This window comes from Pseudophryne corroboree, chromosome 4 (genome assembly GCF_028390025.1).
Source record: "Pseudophryne corroboree isolate aPseCor3 chromosome 4, aPseCor3.hap2, whole genome shotgun sequence".
Taxonomy (NCBI): domain Eukaryota; kingdom Metazoa; phylum Chordata; class Amphibia; order Anura; family Myobatrachidae; genus Pseudophryne; species Pseudophryne corroboree.
This window is the reverse complement of record NC_086447.1, coordinates 492,482,773-492,508,552: the sequence shown is the minus strand read 5'-3', so window position 1 is coordinate 492,508,552 and position 25,780 is coordinate 492,482,773. Positions and strand designations below refer to the sequence as shown.

The window sequence follows — 25,780 nt, the reverse complement described above, 5'->3', positions numbered from 1 at the left end:
CTCAGCCGCTGTGGCGACTGTACCGTCCCCACCAGTAAACTTACTGGCAGAGGTGCCTTCCACAGGCTTAGGGGTACACAATCTTCCTGCCGATCCCTGCTGCTTCACAGGGGCTCCGGCAACACTGCTGGTACTCCTTGTAATCCGTGGCTGGCTGGCTGATTCCACCGTCCCTTCCTGTCCCCCAACCCCTACAGCTGGGGAAGGGGGTGGCGTGAGGGATGCCTGCCCCTTCTTCATACCTCTGGGACCCGAAGGCAGCAGCCCCGGGCCCGGGCCTTCCACCTGCTGAAACTTCCACTCTCCCCCTGCTAAGAGCAGCAACTCCTGCCCAGGAATCCTGCAGGGGGGCGGGCACTCTCACTCTGCTGCACTGCTAGGCTCTGGAGCTCAGGAGCTCCTGCACATACGTCTGCACACAAGGAGAGAGCAGTAGTATATGTGCCTGGGTTACACCAGGAGAGAACAGTAGTATATGTGCCTGGGTTACACCAGGAGAGAACAGTAGTATATGTGCTTGGGTTACACCAGGAGAGAACAATAGTATATGTGCCTGGGTTACACCGGGAGAGAGCAGTAGTGTATGTGCCTGGGTTACACCGGGAGAGAGCAGTAGTGTATGCGCCTGGGTTACACCAGGAGAGAGCAGTAGTATATGTGCCTGGGTTTACACCAGGAGAGATCAGTAGTATATGTGCCTGGGTTACACGGGGAGAGAGCAGTACTATATGCGCCTGGATTACACCAGGAGAGAGCAGTAGTATATGTGCCTGGGTTACAATATGAGAAAGCAGTAGTATATGCACCTGGGTTACACCAGGAGAGAACAGTAGTATATGCACCTGTTTTGTGTGTAGTACATTATGTCAACACACATTCATACCATACTTGCCGACTTTTAGGCTGCTTTCTCCGGGAGAGAGCAGCCAGGTTAGCTCAGCAGAGGGGCGGGCAGTGACGTAACGTGCAGAGAGGGGCGGGCCAGAGGCGGGACAGGTGCGTGGTGGAGGCGGGATGAGGCGTGGCTGCGGGATAGCGTCATGTAAGCTATGTCCCCCCGCTGTGTAATGCTGCTATTACCGGCATTATACAGCAGGGGGCGTGGCTATGATGACGCAATTCAACAAGAATCGCGTCATCGCCTGCCTGGACCGCCCACTTTATTCGCTTAGTGGGCGGCCGGGCAGAGGGGACCCCTGAAATCGCGAGACTTGCCTGCGCTTCCAGGATGCCGGGAGAATCACCCGATTTTCGGGAGCCTCCCAGCCATTCCGGGAGTGTAGGCAAGTATGCCTCATACTGGACTATTGTGTTTTTTTTACAGTGCATTGCTGTTATTAATCTGTTGTTAATCTTGTACATTATCATGCATGCAGTAGATGAATTTACTGTATATATTTATGAAGGAGCCTAGACGTTGCATTCTCTAATGGTAGTCAAACCAATGAGGTGGCAGGCCACACCCCCTCAGCAGACTGGCCACACCCCTAAACATGGGCCCCTACCACTGCATTCCGCTGGTGGGCCCTACATGCCCCAGTCCGACACTGCGGTACAATATAGCTTTTGTTACAATTACAAATCCATATTGGTGATATTAAGAAATGCACTAACGCAGGCAAAACCCACTCTGTTATGTTACACAGAAAAACTTCCATTTGCCTCCACTTTCAGGTCATCTCAGGGTACACGTAGGGCCAAACAGCATGCAAGCTACTCAGTAGGGGCATTCTGAGACCATTGATATCCATTATCTATTAAGACAAGTTGCTCCACACCACACCTGCATTTTTAAACCAGTGTTTTCATTTTATAAAGATCATTTCTTTTCATTTTTATTTTTTGCTGAGTAGCGATTTTGCACATAGACATACCATGTTGAACTATAAGGGGTAAAAATGCATCTTTTTCCATACATGGTACAGGTTGAGTATCCCTTATCCAAAATGCTTGGGACCAGAGGTATTTTGGATATGGGATTTTTCCGTATTTTGGAATAATTGCATACCATAATGAGATATCATGGTGATGGGGCCTAAGTCTAAGCACAGAATGCATTTATGTTACATATACACCTTATACACACAGCCTGAAGGTCATTAAAGCCAATATTTTTTATAACTTTGTGCATTAAACAAAGTGTGTCTGCATTCACACAATTCATTTATGTTTCATATACACCTTATACACACAGTCTGAAGTTCATTTAATACAATATTTTTAATAACTTTGTGTATTAAACAAAGTTTGTGTACATTGAGCCATCAGAAAACAAAGGTTTCACTATCTCACTCTCACTCAAAAAAGTCTGTATTTCGGAATATTCCGTATTTCGGATATTTGGATATGGGATACTCAACCTGTATATACTAGCTGCTTTTACACATAGGTGTGCGCAGGGGGGGTGCCTGGTGCGCACAGGCACCCCCTAATGTCTGGCACCCTGATCTCACATGCCTGATGTAGCGATCGCCGAGCAAGCTGATTACTGTCCCCTCTGCGCTGCACCCTGTCAGGACTGTATTACTGACCGGATGCCTGGGTTGATCAAGGGTGCCACTGCCACCGGCTTTCAAACTCCCAGCTCCACCTCCATGTACAAAAACAGTATGATGTGACGTGATTATGCCATGCTGCTCGCACACCCACCCGTCACACCCGCCACACACCCACCTCTCTCCTTCTATGCTATGCCAACGCCAGCCACTGATGAGGATCAGCATGCAGCCAGTGTTCCTCTTATGAGGACAAATTCAATACTGGCAGACGGTCGGCAGCAACATTGACACGTCACTCATTTTTCCAGCAGCAGCAGTACTAGTCTGCGACTGTCAGTGTCAGTGAGTGACTGACTTGTAAGTAAGCTGCTGCAGCTTGCAGGGGAAAGAGAGGGGCAGCCAGACCAGGCTGAGGAGGAGCAGTGTAATTGCAGTCCCATCAGGGGTGTTTGTTTGGTGCACACCACAACATCTGACAATGTATCTGCTTTATTAGGATTGGTACAAGGGTGGATATTTTATATTGCGTTGGCCATCAATAGATGGTTCTAGACACGCCCAAAAGGCGGTGCTAGACACACCCCTCCGACGGTGCACCCTCTAATAAAATGTGCTGCGCACGCCTATGCTTTTACAATATATATTGCCTACACAAGCTGGACAGCTTTGTGTTTGCACTGCAATCCAAGAATTGCCCCCTCCAAACTCTAAATCTCTCTGCACATAATTGTAATTTAGCAGGACATCCCCTGAAAACTGAACCGTAGGATCCCTCCCCAGTAATAGCCACTCGCAGATGTGTGGTCTGATGACATCACATGCACTGTAGCGCGCCAGGTGTCAAACAATAAATGTGATCGCCTCAGTAATCACTGTACTTTACTCATCGTAGGTAAGGGGTCCTAACAGAGTCCCTGTCTCTGCTTGGGATTATTAACATATTCCTGCGGTACAAAATGTCTTATTTTTGTTAATAGTGGCGATAATAAATATGCCTGTAAATCTGATCCACATGCAGTGCAACATGGTTTTGCCAAGATGCAAATTTGCCTTTTGTATTTTTGCTTTGATCCCAACTCTGAATCATCCTCTTTGGCCCTCATTCCGAGTTGTTCGCTCGTTGCCGAGTTTCGCTATATTGCGATTAGTCGCTTACTGCGCATGCGCAAGGTTCGCAGAGCGCATGCGCTTAGTTATTTTACTCAAAAGTTAGGTATTTTACTCACGGCATAACAAGGATTTTTCATCGTTCTGGTGATCGGAGTGTGATTGACAGGAAGTGGGTGTTTCTGGGCGGAAACTTGCTGTTTTATGGGAGTGTGCGAAAAAACGCTGGCGTTTCTGGGGAAAACGCGGGAGTATCTGAAGAAACGGGGGAGTGTCTGGGCGAACGCTGGGTGTGTTTGTGACGTCAAACCAGGAACGAAACTGACTGAACTGATCGCAATGTAAGAGTAAGTCTGGAGCTACTCAGAAACCGCTAAGAATTTTCTATTCGCAAATCTGCTAATCTTTCGTTCGCAATTCTGCTATGCTAAGATACACTCCCAGAGGGCGGCGGCCTAGCGTGTGCAATGCTGCTAAAAGCAGCTGGCGAGCGAACAACTCGGAATGAGGGCCTTTATGCGCAGTTTTGAAAATCTGAGATTTGCTGAAGGCCAAATTGCACATAAAATAGCATGCTGTAATACCACCATACCATGTGACCTCTTAAGCAACAGTTTGCAAAATCACACTTTACACAGCCAGAAGAAAGACAGGTGTGTTTAGACATGGTTAATTTTGGTTAAAAAAACCCATTGTATTATTATTTATGGGGGTACAGTCAACAAACATGTTTTCATTTGGGCAACATTACTTTGTCTCCTCCTGTCCCACATATAGAAAATGATGGACATGGGAAGGTTTAATACCTGGCGGTAGGTCAAATCCTGCTGCAGTGTAAAAAATGTATTTTAACAAGAATACATATGATTATTTAAAGGATGGAAGTGATCTTCATTCCTGTGATAATTCCTCATCAAGTTACATACTGTATGTGTCCTCATACATCTAGCCTTAATACACCATGCAGCGCGAGATGTGAGCCACCAGGTCCATGCAACTCTGCTAACGTCAGACGTCTTTTTCTGCAGAAAATATGTCTTAGAATAGGACGCATCAGGAGACTGTGCTGATGATTTTGATATGCGAAACTTGTATACCGTGTGTGAGCCTGAGCCTGTATACAGAGCAGAACAGAACGTGTTTTGGAAAAAAGCTGTGACTGCTGCATTGTAGCACTAAATGTAAAGATTCAAATACTCAGTCGCACACAGTGGATACATACGATATCCCGGCAGATGGGATGCGGACGGCCATATGACTAACTCCAGCATCCCAAAGTAGAGAATCCCGACAGGGGTTGGGTAAGTATGTTAACCCCCCTTCCCGCAGCCTAACTGCCCCCCCCCCCGCCCCTGCAGCCTAACACTAACCCTCCCTGGTGGTGCCTAAACTTAACCCCCCTTCCTGCAGCCCAACCCTAACCCTCCCCGGGGGGTGCCTAAACCCCCCTCCCCACAGCCTTACCCAAGACGCAGCCTACCCCCAGCCCTCCCCCCGCAACCTAAACTGTGGTATTTCGATCCATGTCAGGATCTCAGTGTCTGCATTCTGAGCAGTGTTAGGATTCCGGCATTGGCATTCCGACTGCTGGTATCCTGAACAGATCTCACACACAGATATGCAAGTATTGCATATTAAATGACTCCGCACAGTCTCCTGGTACTTCCTAGTCGCACTGCATTGCAAAAATGCATTTTTAGCAAAAAAGATGCCCGATGCTAGCAGGGTCTCATAGGACCTGGTGCTCTGAGAGGGGCTGATTGGCGTGACTGAAGCAATGATGTATTAGGTCACATGCGGTATCCAGTTAATAGATCGACCAGTATTAGGTCGACAGTCAGTTGGTCGACCTCGTGTTCGACATGCATTAGGTCAACAGGTACAAAAGGTCGATATGATCAAAAGGTCGACTTTGCTTAAGGTCGGCAGGTAAGTAAGATCAACAGATACAAAAGGTTGACGGGTTCAATATTCTATACATATAATAAAACTAAGGGTTGTGTCTGTTCATAGCAAGTTTTTGGAGAAATATACCTCTAGGGACTGTTTATGAACTATGGACACAAAAAATATTTATAGATTTTTTTTTTCTGACTGTTCGTTCTGGCATGACGTAAAAACTACTGGATGAATTTGGAAGCCATTTTCACTGTTGTATAGCTTAGTGACCTAGAAAAAAACTGAGGTATGTATGATCTCAATGTGACATCGGGGAGAGGAGCAATAAAGTGTCTGCTTTGCTATGATGATCAACAATTTGCAGGGGTAATAAACGCTCAGGGCTGCAGACGTAGATTATAGAACCAGCTGCTTCTCTCATAATAAGCTTTACGTAGTTTTCTCACAAGTAAGTAGCCCCAAGCATCTTTTTGCGTTAATCCCTGAAGGGAAAGCTGCAAGTATTGGCCCAGATTTTTCAAGCCTTGGAGAGTGATAAATAGCACGGTGATAAAGTACTGACCAATCAGCTCCTAACTGTCATTTTTCAAACAGCCTGTAACATGGCAGTTAGGAGCTGATTGACTGGTACTTTATGACTGTGCAATTTATCACTCTCCAAGGCTTGATAAATCTGGGCCATTGTTTACAAAATTTTGTGATCAATGTGTACAACCTAAAATATATATCACAATATTAAATAGCACTACTGTCTTTGTAAAATTAGTTCCGTTGAGCAATAACAGACATCCACATGAGCGAAGTCATGGGCAAATGCTAGTTTCAGAATAAAGTTGTAGCCAACTGAGTGCCTTTTTTGAAATATGGTCAGATGAAGAAAGTTCACATTTTAACCACTGATAGTATACAAATCTTACTGTCTCATAAATTGACTAAAATGCTGGATCGTCCATACAAAGTTTCTCCTCAATAGTTTACCAAATAAAAAATATATCACTGATGTACTGTTTAAAGTATAAAAAACAATAACTGTTCCTAGGGAATATATTTGTTTGTTCATAATAATTTATATTGATATTTCCGTGTGCTACATTCAAACCCATTACAGTCCCAGATTGTTGAACATAATAAAAATCACTGTAAGTGAAATGATTACACTCTTAATATACACGTAAATCCAAAAAGAACATTATGGTGGAGCAATTTAGTTGGTCTGTAATACTGGAAAGGGTTTTTCTGGTTATTTTGTGTGGAAAAATAGTATAGAGAACATATCCATCTATGGTGATCAGAAAGTATTTTGAGGAATGTTATCCATATTTTTTCATCATAAATCATTAATACTATGCATTTCTGTAAGAAGCTATCTAGAATTTGTGCTATGAGCTGCACCATTGACTTACAAACTGAAATTTTGGCAAACCTGGTGGCTGGAGTAAAGAATATGTACTTTAGGAACAGTATATAACAAGACATACATTCTGCTAAATTAGCTTCAGTCCCCCAATAAATGTGCCTTATGCAAGAACCTCATCAAGTTTCTATGTAATATCTCCCATAGGGATATAGTCCAGCTTTCTATAGACCATCATCACTAAAAGCTATCCCCATAATTCTTCATCATAAATAATAACAGAAGTCCTGAAGTATACTTTTATCAGCTGGCCTTATCACAAGACTTTTGTCTTTTATACTGTGTATGGTTAGTAAAATATGGTTTATTGTCTGCCCTATGGTCCTCACAAGCCAGAAGTAAAGACATTTGGCTCTTTCACAAACTCTGTATTAGTCTTGGGATATTGTGCTGTATTTATTAGAAATGTATTCACTTAGTCGTAATTGTCACCCCATCTTGTAGTGTACTATAGCCCACTGAAATGTTTTGCACTTATTTAATGGTAGATAAGTGAGATTTTTACATAGCAGTGAAGACATATTCTTCCTACAGGTAAGCAGCACCACTACCCCCTTGGAAGCTGCACTCAACATCCACACACACATCTTACTTGCCCTTGGCACTACAGCTAGGGTTGCCACCTCATGTATCATCGATTCCTGGAGATCCACCGCCCCCCAATCCCAACCCCCTGCCCACCTCCCCCCCCCCCCCCCCCCCCCCGTGGCACCAAGCAATGTTCATGTAAATAAAATGATGTACCATATTTATAAAATATTTTACGTACATACAATCTAAATGAAACAGTGTATCTATTACTTGGACAAATTACGGGCATTTGGTGCCTTAAAACTAGATTATGTGAAAGGGGGAAGAACCATGGAACTGTAAGTGTTGCACACAACCTAATCAATATCAAGCTTCAACAGGTTAAACAAGCAAATGCACTACTAAAAGGTGTCTGTTAGTGATTAAAAACTATACATATATCTATATATAACTTGAGCCTCTACTTGTTTCATGCATGCTCATTATATTAGAAATATATGTGTGACATGCCTGTCAGCTCTCGTTGCTCTTCTCACATGAGCCGGGACGGCGTTACTTCACCACCACAGCCCGGGGAAACACTGAGGAAGAGCTGCCGATGGCAGCGTCACGGCAATTTCGGCTCAGTCTGCGGTCCGCAGGCGCAGCCCGGGGAAATGCTGAGGAAGAGCTGCCGATGGCAGCATCATGGCAACTTCGGCTCAGTCTGGGCTGAACACAGTCTCGCGAGATTTGATGTCATCATCTCACGAGACAGTCACTGTAGTTCACTGAGTTCCTTGGCTGCCAAGGAACACTGCTGGCACTCCCAGGGTCCGCTTATTCCTGGGGAATCCAGGAATCCGGGTGAAGGGAAAATCCTCTTGGAGGGTTGCCACCAAATCCTGCAGAATCCAGGAAATCAAGGAGAGGTGACAACCCTAACTACAGCCCTAGAGGCCCAGTTGGTGAAGCTGGAAACAGACATGCATCCATTTTTTTTAAGGTGTGTGCATGCCACAGGCGTCCATCTATGTCTATACCTTGCATGTGGCTATTCTCCTCTCCATGCATCAGCTTTTCTTCTGGCCCCCTCCTTCTTCCCCCAGTGCTAGCCGGCCACTGGCCATGCTCTTTGCCCTCATAAAACACTGGAGCCATAAGTATTAGATCCCAGGCTACAGTGTCATTGGTGACTAAACCACAGTGCATTGCACCAGGAACAATGTATGAAGACTGTGTGCCACAATAAATGTATAAATGTTTCAAATAAATGGTCTAGTGGGGATCTGGAGCTCTCCATGATCTGCTGTTTGCTGTGATCCCAATACCATGGAAACTGAGGAATGGTAGCTCCCCAAGCCAGTTATCCAATCTTCGGATGCCGTGTCTCTCCAAGCTCAGTCCTTCCTGAAGAACCAGGAAGTATTGCACAAACGTAGCCATAAGTAAACGGCTCCAGATGCCATTGTTGTTGCAGTAACACGGTAGGAAGAGTGAGTAAATGACGGGTGATGAATGCCTATACCCTAGGAGTGGCGAAGTATGCCCATTCAGGTTTCTCAAGGAATAGAGTTCCCGCCCCTCAATATGTATCACCTGAACAGGGCCTCCGAGACCGGTCACGGGCCCGGGTACTGAAGGGAGGTGTGGTCATATCTGGGGAGGCGCCTGCGGCCACACATGGTGGCATTTGTCCCCCTGAGCAGACGATCTGGGACTGACCCCCGCCAGGTTCCTCCAACATGCTGGGGTCCGGGTAATTAGTATCACTAAGACCCTCTCACTTTCTACCCCCCCCCCCCCAATACACACACACTTGTCTCAGCAGCTTTGTTTTGAAAAAAAGAGTGCCTACCATTTTTACAATATACGGCTATGATAAAACTATAAAGGATAACACTTATACATGCAACTTAGTAACGTGCCGTACTTAGGGACTACAACAGGGATAGTTTGGAAACTGCTAATGCAAACTAGATCAGGTGTTCTTATCAAGTTTTATTAGCTTTGATAATTAATTTTCTACCTATTCTGTATATAGTTAACAAGCAAATGCTGTTTTTATGCATATAATTTAAGATATGTAATTTCGTTTGAGAATGGCCTTAGGTCAACTTGCCAAATTAACAAATTTCTCTTCAACGTATCTGGTATTCTTAAAATAAAATTATTCTTGGGTCAGTTATATAAAAGTAAATATTTATGACCAGGGGCAGACCCTTTCAGGCCTACATATACATAAAAATGTTTTAAACACTCTGAATATAACATTTTGATGTTTCTTATTTCTAGCACATCATCAAGTTTCATCGTGCTTCAAAGGCAAATAAAAAACCCATGCAGCTGCCTCGATCGATGGTCAAGTCTTTGCTTTACCAGATCCTGGACGGAATTCATTATCTGCATGCAAACTGGGTACTTCATCGAGATCTGGTATGCATTTAGAATAAATTATGTAATGACTTATGCCCTATGGATAAATGTGGGATAGTGTATGAATTAAAAAGGGGTTGGGTAAGAAATACCACCCAGTCAGGATCCTGGCGGTCAGAATGCTGAAAGTGGCACCCCGACGGATTGCGGTATTTTATCTCTACCCCTAATCCTAACCATAGCCCATCCCAATCTGCAGCCTAACCCTTACCTCCACTCCCCGCAGCATAAACCTCACCTTACTACCCCCACAACACAGCCTACCCTCCCTCCCCCCCTTCTCCAGTGCCTAACCCTAAACCCAACCCCAATACTTGCCATCAGGATCTGACTGACTGTTGGGATCCTGACCGCTGGGATCTTGACTTCATCCCAAAGAATAATGTGGTACCCAATGAGGTGAAAACTGAATAGTTGGTAGAAATTTTTCTCTAACGTCCTAAGTGGATGCTGGGACTCCGTAAGGACCATGGGGATTAGCGGCTCCGCAGGAGACTGGGCACAACTATAAAGAAAGCTTTTAGACTACTGGTGTGCACTGGCTCCTCCCACTAAGACCCTCCTCCAGACTTCAGTTAGATTCTTGTGCCTGGCTGAGCTGGATGCACACTAGGGGCTCTCCTGAGCACCTAGAAAGAAAGTATATTTAGTTTTTTTATTTTACAGTGAGATCTGCTGGCAACAGACTCACTGCAGCGAGGGACTAAGGGGAGAAGAAGCGAACCTACCTAACAGGTGGTAGTTTGGGCTTCTTAGGCTACTGGACACCATTAGCTCCAGAGGGATCGACCGCAGGACCCGACCTTGGTGTTCGTTCCCGGAGCCGCGCCGCCGTCCCCCTTACAGAGCCAGAAGCAACGAAGAGGTCCGGAAAATCGGCGGCAGAAGACTTCGGTCTTCACCAAGGTAGCGCACAGCACTGCAGCTGTGCGCCATTGCTCCTCATGTACACCTCACACTCCGGTCACTGATGGGTGCAGGGCGCTGGGGGGGGGGGGGCGCCCTGAGGGCAATATATGACACCTTGGCTGGCAAATCTACATCATATATAGTCCTAGAGGCTATATAGATGTAAAATTACCCCTGCCAGTATTCCAGAAAAAGCGGGAGAAAGTCAGCCGGAAAAGGGGCGGGGCTATCTCCCTCAGCACACTGGCGCCATTTTTCCCTCACAGTTCCGCTGGAAGGAAGCTCCCTGGCTCTCTCCTGCAGTCTGAACACTACAGAAGGGTAAAAAAGAGAGGGGGGGCACTAAATTTAGGCGCAGTATAGATAATATATATATGATATATATAAAAAAGCAGCTATAAGGGAAAACACTCATTTATAGTGGGATCCCTGTGTTATATAGCGCTCTGGTGTGTGCTGGCATACTCTCTCTCTGTCTCCCCAAAGGGCTTTGTGGGGTCCTGTCCTCTGTCAGAGCATTCCCTGTGTGTTTGCGGTGTGTCGGTACGGCTGTGTCGACATGTTTGATGAGGAGGCTTATGTGGAGGCGGAGCAAATGCCTGTAAACGTGATGTCACCCCCTGCGGGGTCGACACCTGAGTGGATGGTGCTGTGGAAGGACTTACGCGACAGTGTCGACTCCTTGCATACAAGGTTTGACGACATACCTATTGTGGGACAGCTGGCTTCTCAGACTGTGCCTGCCCAGGCGTCTCAAAAGCCATCAGGGGCTCTAAAACGCCCGCTACCTCAGATGGCAGACACAGATGTCAACACGGATACTGACTCCAGTGTCGACGACGATGAGACTAATGTAACTTCCAGTAGGGCCACACGTTACATGATTGAGGCAATGAAAAATGTGTTGCACATTTCTGATGTTACCCCCGGTACCACAAAAAAGGGTATTATGTTTGGAGAGAAAAAACTACCAGTAGCTTTTCCTCCATCTGAAGAGTTAAATGAAGTGTGTGAAGAAGCGTGGGCTTCCCCTGACAAAAAGCTGGTAATTTCTAAGAGGTTACTAATGGCGTACCCTTTCCCGCCAGAGGATAGGTCACGCTGGGAAACATCCCCTAGGGTGGATAAAGCGCTCACACGCTTGTCAAAGAAGGTGGCACTACCGTCTCCGGATACGGCCGCCCTGAAGGAATCTGCTGATAGAAAGCAGGAGGCTATCCTGAAATCTATATATACACACACAGGTGTTATACTGAGACCGGCTATTGCTTCAGCCTGGATGTGCAGTGCTGCTGCTGCGTGGTCAGATTCCCTGTCAGAAAATATAGATACCCTAGACAGGGACACTATATTGCTAAACGTAGAGCATATAAAAGACGCACTTTTATACATGAGGGATGCACAGAGGGATATTTGCCGACTGGCATCCAAAATTAGTGCAATGTCCATTTCTGCCAGGAGAGGGTTATGGACTCGGCAGTGGACAGGAGATGCAGATTCCAAACGACACATGGAAGTTCTGCCTTATAAGGGTGAGGAGTTGTTCGGGGATGGTCTCTCGGACCTCGTTTCCACAGCAACAGCTGGGAAGTCTACATTTTTACCCCATGTTCCCTCACAACCAAAGAAAGCACCGTATAATCAGGTACAGTCCTTTCGGCCCAATAGGGGCAAGCGGGTTAAAGGCGCGTCCTTTCTGCCCAGAGGCAGAGGTAGGGGAAAGAAGCTGCAGCATACAGCCAGTTCCCAGGAGCAAAAGTCCTCCCCCGCTTCCTCTAAGTCCACAGCATGACGCTGGGGCTTCACAGGCGGAGCCAGGTACGGTGGGGGCCCGTCTCAAATATTTCAGCAATCAGTGGGCTCGCTCACGGGTGGATCCCTGGATCCTTCAAGTAGTATCTCAGGGGTACAAGCTGGAATTCAAAAGGTCTCCCCCCCCCGCCGTTTCCTCAAATCTGCCTTGCCAACCACTCCCTCAGGCAGGGAGGCATTGTTACAGGCAATTCACAAGCTGTATTCACAACAAGTGATAGTAAAGGTGCGCCTACTTCAACAAGGAAGGGGTTACTATTTCAGCAATCAGTGGGCTCGCTCATGGGTGGATCCCTGGATCCTTCAAGTAGTATCTCAGGGGTACAAGCTGGAATTCGAGACGTCTCCCCCCCCCGCCGTTTCCTCAAATCTGCCTTGCCAACCACTCCCTCAGGCAGGGAGGCATTGTTACAGGCAATTCACAAGCTGTATTCACAACAAGTGATAGTAAAGGTGCGCCTACTTCAACAAGGAAGGGGTTACTTGCAGCATACAGCCAGTTCCCAGGAGCAAAAGTCCTCCCCCGCTTCCTCTAAGTCCACAGCATGACGCTGGGGCTTCACAGGCGGAGCCAGGTACGGTGTACCGAAACCGGACGGTTCGGTGAGACCCATTTTAAATTTGAAATCCTTGAACACATATATAAAAAAATTCAAGTTCAAGATGGAATCGCTCAGGGCGGTTATTGCAAGCCTGGACGAGGGGGATTACATGGTATCACTGGACATCAAGGATGCTTACCTGCATGTCCCCATTTACCATCCTCACCAGGAGTACCTCAGATTTGTGGTACAGGATTGTCATTACCAATTCCAGACGTTGCCGTTCGGTCTATCCACGGCTCTGAGAGTCTTTACCAAGGTAATGGCCGAAATGATGATACTCCTTCGAAAGAAGGGAGTTTTAATTATCCCGTACTTGGACGATCTCCTGATAAAGGCGAGGTCCAGAGAGCAGTTGTTGGTCGGGGTAGCACTATCTCGGGAAGTGCTACATCAGCACGGCTGGATTCTAAACATTCCAAAGTCACAGCTGGTCCCTACGACACGTCTACTGTTCCTAGGGATGGTTCTGGACACAGAACAGAGAAAAGTGTTTCTCCCGGAGGAGAAGGCCAAGGAGCTGTCATCTCTAGTCAGAGGCCTCCTAAAACCAAAACAGGTGTCGGTGCATCACTGCACGCGGATCCTGGGAAAAATGGTAGCTTCATACGAAGCGATTCCATTCGGCAGGTTTCATGCAAGAACCTTTCAGTGGGACCTGTTGGACAAGTGGTCCGGATCGCATCTTCAGATGCATCGTCTGATAACCCTGTCTCCGAGGACAAGGGTGTCTCTGCTGTGGTGGCTGCAGAGTGCTCATCTTCAAGAGGGCCGCAGATTCGGCATACAGGACTGGGTCCTGGTGACCACGGATGCCAGCCTTCGAGGCTGGGGAGCAGTCACACAGGGAAGAAACTTCCAAGGACTATGGTCAAGTCAGGAGACTTCCCTGCACATAAATATTCTGGAACTGAGGACCATTTACAATGCCCTAAGTCAGGCAAAACCCCTGCTTCAAAACCAGCCGGTACTGATCCAGTCAGACAACATCACGGCGGTCGCCCATGTAAATCGACAGGGCGGCACGAGAAGCAGGACGGCAATGGCAGAAGCCACAAGGATTCTCCGATGGGCGGAAAGTCACGTGTTAGCACTGTCAGCAGTGTTCATTCCGGGAGTGGACAACTGGGAAGCAGACTTCCTCAGCAGGCACGACCTCCACCCGGGAGAGTGGGGACTTCATCCGGAAGTCTTTCAAATGATTGTAAACCGTTGGAAAAGGCCACAGGTGGACATGATGGCGTCCCGCCTAAACAAAAAGCTAGAAAAATATTGCGCCAGGTCGAGAGACCCGCAGGCGATAGCTGTGGACGCTCTAGTAACACCGTGGGTGTACCGATCGGTTTATGTGTTCCCTCCTCTTCCTCTCATACCAAAGGTACTGAGGATAATAAGGAGAAGAGGAGTAAGAACTATACTCATTGTTCCAGATTGGCCAAGAAGAGCTTGGTACCCGTAACTTCAAGAAATGATGTCAGAGGACCCATGGCCTCTACCGCTCAGACAAGACCTGCTGCAGCAGGGGCCCTGTCTGTTCCAAGACTTACCGCGGCTGCGTTTGACGGCATGGCGGTTGAACACCGGATCCTGAAGGAAAAGGGCATTCCGGAGGAAGTCATTCCTACGCTGATTAAAGCTAGGAAAGAAGTAACCGCAAACCATTATCACCGCATGTGGCGAAAATATGTTGCGTGGTGTGAGGCCAGGAAGGCCCCAATGGAGGAATTTCAGCTGGGCCGTTTCCTGCACTTCCTACAGTCAGGGGTGACTATGGGCCTTAAATTGGGTTCCATTAAGGTCCAGATTTCGGCTCTATCGATTTTCTTCCAGAGAGAACTGGCTTCACTACTTGAAGTTCAGACTTTTGTTAAGGGAGTGCTGCATATTCAGCCCCCTTTTGTGCCTCCAGTGGCACCTTGGGATCTCAACGTGGTGTTGGATTTCCTAAAGTCACATTGGTTTGAGCCACTGAAAACCGTGGATTTGAAATATCTCACGTGGAAAGTGGTCATGTTGTTGGCCTTGGCTTCGGCCAGGCGTGTATCAGAATTGGCGGCTTTGTCATGTAAAAGCCCTTATCTGATTTTCCATATGGATAGGGCAGAATTGAGGACTCGTCCCCAGTTTCTCCCCAAAGTGGTATCAGCTTTTCATCTGAACCAACCTATCGTGGTGCCTGCGGCTACAAATGACTTGGAGGCTTCCAAGTTGTTGGATGTAGTCAGGGCCCTAAAAATCTATGTTTCCAGGACAGCTGGAGTCAGAAAGACTGACTCGCTCTTTATCCTGTATGCGCCCAACAAGTTGGGTGCACCTGCTTCAAAGCAGACTATTGCTCGCTGGATCTGTAGTACGATTCAGCTTGCACATTCTGCGGCTGGACTGCCGCATCCTAAATCAGTAAAAGCCCATTCCACGAGGAAGGTGGGCTCTTCTTGGGCGGCTGCCCGAGGGGTCTCGGCTCTTCAACTTTGCAGAGCAGCTACTTGGTCGGGGTCAAACACGTTTGCTAAATTCTATAGGTTTGACACCCTGGCTGAGGAGGACCTAGAGTTTGCCCATTCGGTGCTGCAGAGTCATCCGCACTCTCCCGCCCGTTTGGGAGCTTTGGTATAATCCCCATGGTCCTTACGGAGTCCCAGCATCCACTTAGGACGTTAGAGAAAATAAGAATTTACTCACCGGTAATTCTATTTCTCGTAGTCCGTAGTGGATGCTGGGCGCCCATCCCAAGTGCGGATTGTCTGCAATACTTGTATATAGTTATTGCTTAACTAAAGGGTTATTGTTGAGCCATCTGTTGAGAGGCTCAGTTGTTATCATACTGTTAACTGGGTATTGTATCACGAGTTATACGGTGTGATTGGTGTGGCTGGTATGAGTCTTACCCGGGATTCAAAATCCTTCCTTATTGTGTCAGCTCTTCCGGGCACAGTATCCTAACTGAAGTCTGGAGGAGGGTCATAGTGGGAGGAGCCAGTGCACACCAGTAGTCTAAAAGCTTTCTTTATAGTTGTGCCCAGTCTCCTGCGGAGCCGCTAATCCCCATGGTCCTTACGGAGTCCCAGCATCCACTACGGACTACGAGAAATAGAATTACCGGTGAGTAAATTCTTATTATCATCATCATTATTCTGATTATGATGATGATTATTATTAATAATAATAATAATAATAATAATTAGTGGTGCATGTTCCAATATATAATATCAAAAACACATAATTTCTTTCAGTAGTCACACTTTCAGACTTACCATCAGGCCCCATTTACACAGTATGATTATATTGTTGGAAACAAGTGGGAGAAACAGTATGAAATCATTATAACAATGTGGACATTGATCATTTTGGAAGGTGTGCACTTTGGTAGGTACGAACAAGGTGAACTTTATTTACACATCCCATTGATATCATTTATCCTTGAGTTTTAGATTGCTTTTTCTTGTCAGACTTTTGGTAATTTTTTACTTGTACACTATGACGCACTTGTGGATATTTCCTTCTAAAAGAAAATGATTCTGAATAACACACAACCATGTGAATACAGATGTAGCCACCTTTATCTTGAGTGGCCGCGGCGGTTGTCCCGTTCGACCATACGCAGCGTACTGTGGCGTAGCGAGGCGCGCCTAGCCACAGAGAGGCTATCTAATCGCACGGAGACAGACATTTGACGTTTGGCGTTACCTTTACGTGTAATACCTGCGATCAGCCACCAGATGTCGCTTTTTACAATCACCACTGCGCATGCGTGTGGTCTCCCGTAAAATACAATACTGACATACATAATAAGGACTACTTTACTAAGGCGTCTCATTACGCTGCATACAGCAAATACTGTACTCATTACGCTGCATTATTTAATACAGTACTGTACAGTATATACAGTACGACACCGACGCAAATACAGTAGTACAGCATACAGTATATGATCCATCTACAATACTTTATGAATACTGTATGTGAGCGTGCAAGTCCCGCAGACAAAACACAGTACTGTAAAACCAGTAGTGTACACTGTCGCAAATGGATGTGTGTTACAAGTTCACTATTGCCTCTCAAGATTAGGAATTTTCTACAGTGTTATCGTCCTAATCCCGTAGCCATTACAGCATAATCAAAACCAACGGATTTATACATTTGTCTGCGGCGAAGTGGTGAAGTGTTTCGCTTCCTATACTCAGAGTCCAGGGTTCGATTCCTTAAGTACTGTACGAATGCATGTTACTGTAGTTTTTTTCAGACACTTTATTATTTTTTTTATTCACATACTGCAAACCAGGGCATACAGTAGCTGCATGAGCGGTTCTATGCGATCGAGTCCGGTGTACCATAATGTGCAGGTTCTATGCAGGTTAAGGTACTATGCTCCGTACACAGTACACATACAATTCTGTAGCTGGGCAGACTGAATAGAAATGGCTACCACCTATGACTCCTTGCATTTAGCGTAAAGAATCGCTCCTGCAGATGTACTTTGATTTATGTGAAACCTGTGTGCATCCTTCCATTGGATGTACTGTATTGGAGAGAAAAAAAAAAATGTTAAAGTGAATGTCACGGGAACACATTAAAAATAAGGTTGGCACTTCCTTCCCATTGGTGTTGGTTTACAGTATGCCGTAGTGTACTCGGACGCTCATGTAATTGCATTTCAAAGGCACAGTATTTTCCATCGTCTCCCCCCTACCCCCATCGCCCTTCCCCCCTGGGGGCCTGCACAGGGAGGAAATTCAGGTCCTGTGCAATGCACAAACGCTGAAGATCTACAGTACTGTTTTGCTTAGTTGGTAGCGCCAGAATACACTCATTTCATTCACGCTGTTTGGGTGCATTTAGCGTAAAGAATCGCTCCTGCAGATGTACTTTGATTTATGTGAAACCTGTGTGCATCCTTCCATTGACTGTCTTACAATGTAAATAAAATAATACAGTGCATTATTACAGAAAAAAAAAAAAAAAAAAAGAAAGAAAGCACATCATGTCTCGAACCCTGGACCCCCAGTGAGGGAGGTGGGAGCCTTCACCCCTAGCCCACGACGCCTCATGAGAGATTTCTAATTTCATGTGTGAAAGTACTGCAAACAGCGCCCGGCCCTCGCCCCATTGCTGTTGGTTTATGCCTTAGAGGACTCGGACGCTCGCATTTGTAAAGCACGGTGTTTTCCTCCGCCTCCTGTTAGCCTGTTGCCCTTCCCCCATGGGAGCCTGCACAGATCATGCAGTAGACAGGGAGGGAATGCAGGTCATGTGCAATACACAAACGCCCACTGTAGTACTATTTTGCTCACTTACAGTACCGTACTGTAGGTTGCATTTAGCGTAAAGAATCGCTCCTGCAGATGTACTTTGATTTATGTGAAACCTGTGTGCATCCTTCCATTGGATGTACTGTATTGGAGAGAAAAAAAAAAATGTTAAAGTGAATGTCACGGGAACACATTAAAAATAAGGTTGGCACTTCCTTCCCATTGGTGTTGGTTTACAGTATGCCGTAGTGTACTCGGACGCTCATGTAATTGCATTTCAAAGGCACAGTATTTTCCATCGTCTCCCCCCTACCCCCATCGCCCTTCCCCCCTGGGGGCCTGCACAGGGAGGAAATTCAGGTCCTGTGCAATGCACAAACGCTGAAGATCTACAGTACTGTTTTGCTTAGTTGGTAGCGCCAGAATACACTCATTTCATTCACGCTGTTTGGGTGCATTTAGCGTAAAGAATCGCTCCTGCAGATGTACTTTGATTTATGTGAAACCTGTGTGCATCCTTCCATTGACTGTCTTACAATGTAAATAAAATAATACAGTGCATTATTACAGAAAAAAAAAAAAAAAAAAAGAAAGAAAGCACATCATGTCTCGAACCCTGGACCCCCAGTGAGGGAGGTGGGAGCCTTCACCCCTAGCCCACGACGCCTCATGAGAGATTTCTAATTTCATGTGTGAAAGTACTGCAAACAGCGCCCGGCCCTCGCCCCATTGCTGTTGGTTTATGCCTTAGAGGACTCGGACGCTCGCATTTGTAAAGCACGGTGTTTTCCTCCGCCTCCTGCTAGCCTGTTGCCCTTCCCCCATGGGAGCCTGCACAGATCATGCAGTAGACAGGGAGGGAATGCAGGTCATGTGCAATACACAAACGCCCACTGTAGTACTATTTTGCTCACTTACAGTACCGTACTGTAGGTTGCATTTAGCGTAAAGAATCGCTCCTGCAGATGTACTTTGATTTATGTGAAACCTGTGTGCATCCTTCCATTGGATGTACTGTATTGGAGAGAAAAAAAAAAATGTTAAAGTGAATGTCACGGGAACACATTAAAAATAAGGTTGGCACTTCCTTCCCATTGGTGTTGGTTTACAGTATGCCGTAGTGTACTCGGACGCTCATGTAATTGCATTTCAAAGGCACAGTATTTTCCATCGTCTCCCCCCTACCCCCATCGCCCTTCCCCCCTGGGGGCCTGCACAGGGAGGAAATTCAGGTCCTGTGCAATGCACAAACGCTGAAGATCTACAGTACTGTTTTGCTTAGTTGGTAGCGCCAGAATACACTCATTTCATTCACGCTGTTTGGGTGCATTTAGCGTAAAGAATCGCTCCTGCAGATGTACTTTGATTTATGTGAAACCTGTGTGCATCCTTCCATTGACTGTCTTACAATGTAAATAAAATAATACAGTGCATTATTACAGAAAAAAAAAAAAAAAAAAAGAAAGAAAGCACATCATGTCTCGAACCCTGGACCCCCAGTGAGGGAGGTGGGAGCCTTCACCCCTAGCCCACGACGCCTCATGAGAGATTTCTAATTTCATGTGTGAAAGTACTGCAAACAGCGCCCGGCCCTCGCCCCATTGCTGTTGGTTTATGCCTTAGAGGACTCGGACGCTCGCATTTGTAAAGCACGGTGTTTTCCTCCGCCTCCTGCTAGCCTGTTGCCCTTCCCCCATGGGAGCCTGCACAGATCATGCAGTAGACAGGGAGGGAATGCAGGTCATGTGCAATACACAAACGCCCACTGTAGTACTATTTTGCTCACTTACAGTACCGTACTGTAGGTTGCATTTAGCGTAAAGAATCGCTCCTGCAGATGTACTTTGATTTATGTGAAACCTGTGTGCATCCTTCCATTGGATGTACTGTATTGGAGAGAAAAAAATAAATGTTAAAGTGAATGTCACGGGAACACATTAAAAATAAGGTTGGCACTTCCTTCCCATTGGTGTTGGTTTACAGTATGCCGTAGTGTACTCGGACGCTCATGTAATTGCATTTCAAAGGCACAGTATTTTCCATCGTCTCCCCCCTACCCCCATCGCCCTTCCCCCCTGGGGGCCTGCACAGGGAGGAAATTCAGGTCCTGTGCAATGCACAAACGCTGAAGATCTACAGTACTGTTTTGCTTAGTTGGTAGCGCCAGAATACACTCATTTCATTCACGCTGTTTGGGTGCATTTAGCGTAAAGAATCGCTCCTGCAGATGTACTTTGATTTATGTGAAACCTGTGTGCATCCTTCCATTGACTGTCTTACAATGTAAATAAAATAATACAGTGCATTATTACAGAAAAAAAAAAAAAAAAAAGAAAGAAAGCACATCATGTCTCGAACCCTGGACCCCCAGTGAGGGAGGTGGGAGCCTTCACCCCTAGCCCACGACGCCTCATGAGAGATTTCTAATTTCATGTGTGAAAGTACTGCAAACAGCGCCCGGCCCTCGCCCCATTGCTGTTGGTTTATGCCTTAGAGGACTCGGACGCTCGCATTTGTAAAGCACGGTGTTTTCCTCCGCCTCCTGCTAGCCTGTTGCCCTTCCCCCATGGGAGCCTGCACAGATCATGCAGTAGACAGGGAGGGAATGCAGGTCATGTGCAATACACAAACGCCCACTGTAGTACTATTTTGCTCACTTACAGTACCGTACTGTAGGTTGCATTTAGCGTAAAGAATCGCTCCTGCAGATGTACTTTGATTTATGTGAAACCTGTGTGCATCCTTCCATTGGATGTACTGTATTGGAGAGAAAAAAAAAAATGTTAAAGTGAATGTCACGGGAACACATTAAAAATAAGGTTGGCACTTCCTTCCCATTGGTGTTGGTTTACAGTATGCCGTAGTGTACTCGGACGCTCATGTAATTGCATTTCAAAGGCACAGTATTTTCCATCGTCTCCCCCCTACCCCCATCGCCCTTCCCCCCTGGGGGCCTGCACAGGGAGGAAATTCAGGTCCTGTGCAATGCACAAACGCTGAAGATCTACAGTACTGTTTTGCTTAGTTGGTAGCGCCAGAATACACTCATTTCATTCACGCTGTTTGGGTGCATTTAGCGTAAAGAATCGCTCCTGCAGATGTACTTTGATTTATGTGAAACCTGTGTGCATCCTTCCATTGACTGTCTTACAATGTAAATAAAATAATACAGTGCATTATTACAGAAAAAAAAAAAAAAGAAAGAAAGCACATCATGTCTCGAACCCTGGACCCCCAGTGAGGGAGGTGGGAGCCTTCACCCCTAGCCCACGACGCCTCATGAGAGATTTCTAATTTCATGTGTGAAAGTACTGCAAACAGCGCCCGGCCCTCGCCCCATTGCTGTTGGTTTATGCCTTAGAGGACTCGGACGCTCGCATTTGTAAAGCACGGTGTTTTCCTCCGCCTGCTGCTAGCCTGTTGCCCTTCCCCCATGGGAGCCTGCACAGATCATGCAGTAGACAGGGAGGGAATGCAGGTCATGTGCAATACACAAACGCCCACTGTAGTACTATTTTGCTCACTTACAGTACCGTACTGTAGGTTGCATTTAGCGTAAAGAATCGCTCCTGCAGATGTACTTTGATTTATGTGAAACCTGTGTGCATCCTTCCATTGGATGTACTGTATTGGAGAGAAAAAAAAAAATGTTAAAGTGAATGTCACGGGAACACATTAAAAATAAGGTTGGCACTTCCTTCCCATTGGTGTTGGTTTACAGTATGCCGTAGTGTACTCGGACGCTCATGTAATTGCATTTCAAAGGCACAGTATTTTCCATCGTCTCCCCCCTACCCCCATCGCCCTTCCCCCCTGGGGGCCTGCACAGGGAGGAAATTCAGGTCCTGTGCAATGCACAAACGCTGAAGATCTACAGTACTGTTTTGCTTAGTTGGTAGCGCCAGAATACACTCATTTCATTCACGCTGTTTGGGTGCATTTAGCGTAAAGAATCGCTCCTGCAGATGTACTTTGATTTATGTGAAACCTGTGTGCATCCTTCCATTGACTGTCTTACAATGTAAATAAAATAATACAGTGCATTATTACAGAAAAAAAAAAAAAGAAAGAAAGCACATCATGTCTCGAACCCTGGACCCCCAGTGAGGGAGGTGGGAGCCTTCACCCCTAGCCCACGACGCCTCATGAGAGATTTCTAATTTCATGTGTGAAAGTACTGCAAACAGCGCCCGGCCCTCGCCCCATTGCTGTTGGTTTATGCCTTAGAGGACTCGGACGCTCGCATTTGTAAAGCACGGTGTTTTCCTCCGCCTCCTGCTAGCCTGTTGCCCTTCCCCCATGGGAGCCTGCACAGATCATGCAGTAGACAGGGAGGGAATGCAGGTCATGTGCAATACACAAACGCCCACTGTAGTACTATTTTGCTCACTTACAGTACCGTACTGTAGGTTGCATTTAGCGTAAAGAATCGCTCCTGCAGATGTACTTTGATTTATGTGAAACCTGTGTGCATCCTTCCATTGGATGTACTGTATTGGAGAGAAAAAAAAAATGTTAAAGTGAATGTCACGGGAACACATTAAAAATAAGGTTGGCACTTCCTTCCCATTGGTGTTGGTTTACAGTATGCCGTAGTGTACTCGGACGCTCATGTAATTGCATTTCAAAGGCACAGTATTTTCCATCGTCTCCCCCCTACCCCCATCGCCCTTCCCCCCTGGGGGCCTGCACAGGGAGGAAATTCAGGTCCTGTGCAATGCACAAACGCTGAAGATCTACAGTACTGTTTTGCTTAGTTGGTAGCGCCAGAATACACTCATTTCATTCACGCTGTTTGGGTGCATTTAGCGTAAAGAATCGCTCCTGCAGATGTACTTTGATTTATGTGAAACCTGTGTGCATCCTTCCATTGACTGTCTTACAATGTAAATAAAATAATACAGTGCATTATTACAGAAAAAAAAAAAGAAAGAAAGCACATCATGTCTCGAACCCTGGACCCCCAGTGAGGGAGGTGGGAGCCTTCACCCCTAGCCCACGACGCCTCATGAGAGATTTCTAATTTCATGTGTGAAAGTACTGCAAACAGCGCCCGGCCCTCGCCCCATTGCTGTTGGTTTATGCCTTAGAGGACTCGGACGCTCGCATTTGTAAAGCACGGTGTTTTCCTCCGCCTCCTGCTAGCCTGTTGCCCTTCCCCCATGGGAGCCTGCACAGATCATGCAGTAGACAGGGAGGGAATGCAGGTCATGTGCAATACACAAACGCCCACTGTAGTACTATTTTGCTCACTTACAGTACCGTACTGTAGGTTGCATTTAGCGTAAAGAATCGCTCCTGCAGATGTACTTTGATTTATGTGAAACCTGTGTGCATCCTTCCATTGGATGTACTGTATTGGAGAGAAAAAAAAAAATGTTAAAGTGAATGTCACGGGAACACATTAAAAATAAGGTTGGCACTTCCTTCCCATTGGTGTTGGTTTACAGTATGCCGTAGTGTACTCGGACGCTCATGTAATTGCATTTCAAAGGCACAGTATTTTCCATCGTCTCCCCCCTACCCCCATCGCCCTTCCCCCCTGGGGGCCTGCACAGGGAGGAAATTCAGGTCCTGTGCAATGCACAAACGCTGAAGATCTACAGTACTGTTTTGCTTAGTTGGTAGCGCCAGAATACACTCATTTCATTCACGCTGTTTGGGTGCATTTAGCGTAAAGAATCGCTCCTGCAGATGTACTTTGATTTATGTGAAACCTGTGTGCATCCTTCCATTGACTGTCTTACAATGTAAATAAAATAATACAGTGCATTATTACAGAAAAAAAAAAAAAAAAAAAGAAAGAAAGCACATCATGTCTCGAACCCTGGACCCCCAGTGAGGGAGGTGGGAGCCTTCACCCCTAGCCCACGACGCCTCATGAGAGATTTCTAATTTCATGTGTGAAAGTACTGCAAACAGCGCCCGGCCCTCGCCCCATTGCTGTTGGTTTATGCCTTAGAGGACTCGGACGCTCGCATTTGTAAAGCACGGTGTTTTCCTCCGCCTCCTGCTAGTCCTCCATTCCCATTATGCATTAGCGAACTCAGACGCTCATATATTTTATATTTTAAAAAGCACGGTGTTTATACATTGTACTGTACATTATTCCTTTTACACAATTACTGTAGTTGCGTCTCCATACACATACAGTACTGTACTCCATACTTTTTCCACCGCTTCCCGTTACGCCTACAGTATTGCCAGAGCTGTAGATCAATCCGCCGCTATACTGTACGATCGAAAGTACTGGATTAGTGGAGCATTAGCCACACAGTGGTGGAGATGTGTAATGCATGATGAGTATCTAGATCGTCTCAACGCGCCTGCCTGTGATTAAACTCAGCTATCGCCTTAGCGTGGCTAAACGCCCGTCTCGGCGGAGAAACAGTCAAGATAAAGTTGGCTACATCTGTATGTTTCATTATTGCTTAAAAAACTTCAGTAAAACATTAGGTACAACTCTACATCTCATGTATATTTTTTGTGTGTAGATACAGTACTTTTGTACTGTGCAAAAGTTTTAGGCAGGTGTGGAAAAATGCTGCAAAATAAGAATACTTTAAAAAATAGAAGTGTTAATAGTTAATTTTTATACATTAACAAAATGTAACATGAATGAACAGAAGAAAAATCTAAATCAAAATAATATTTTGTGTGACCACCCTTTGCCTTCAAAACTGAATACATTTGTGGTACACTTGCACACAGTTTTTGAAGTAACTTGTCAGGGAGGTTGTTCCAAACATCTTGTAGAACTAACCACAGATCTTCTGTGAATGTAGGCTTGCTCAAATCCTTCTGTCTCTTCATGTAATCCCAGATAGACTAATGATGTTGAGACCAGTGCCCTATGGGGGCCATATCATCACTTCTAGGACTCCTTGTTTTACTTCGCGCTGAAGATAGTTCTTAATGACATTGACTGTATGGTTTCGGGTTTTCCTGCTGCAAAATAAATTTGGAGCCAATCAGATGCCTCCCTGATGGTACTGCATGATGAATAAGCATCTGCCTATATTTCTGAGCATTGAAGCACAAAGAAATGGGCAACGTTGAGGACCGTAGACACAGTGGTCGGCCAAGGAAACTTAGTGCATCGCATAAAAGACAAATCATGCTTACTTCCCTTCGAAATCTGAAAAGGCCAGCAGTTCCATCAGCACAGAACTGTCAGAAACCAGTGGGACCTGTGAATGCCAAATTGTTTCCTTAAAAATATTTAAAATGCCGCTCTAATATATATTGTAGATGCCTGCACATCTTATTACTATTTGCCATGAATGTGCGCTGTACATCGCAAAACACTGCATCCCATAAGAGAAAACAATACACCCACACATT

General features: G+C 46.0%; 1 protein-coding gene across 2 annotated transcripts in view; it reads left to right on the top strand.

Moving 5' to 3' along the window:
- The window catches only part of CDK19 (cyclin dependent kinase 19), a 589,804-nt gene that overhangs the window by 347,945 nt on the left and 216,079 nt on the right, over window positions 1-25,780 (top strand). For both annotated transcript variants that reach the window (XM_063917135.1, XM_063917136.1), the window contains exon 4: window positions 9,724-9,864. In XM_063917135.1, coding sequence (XP_063773205.1) covers window positions 9,724-9,864 — 141 coding nt within the window. The remainder of the gene's footprint in view (window positions 1-9,723; window positions 9,865-25,780) is intronic.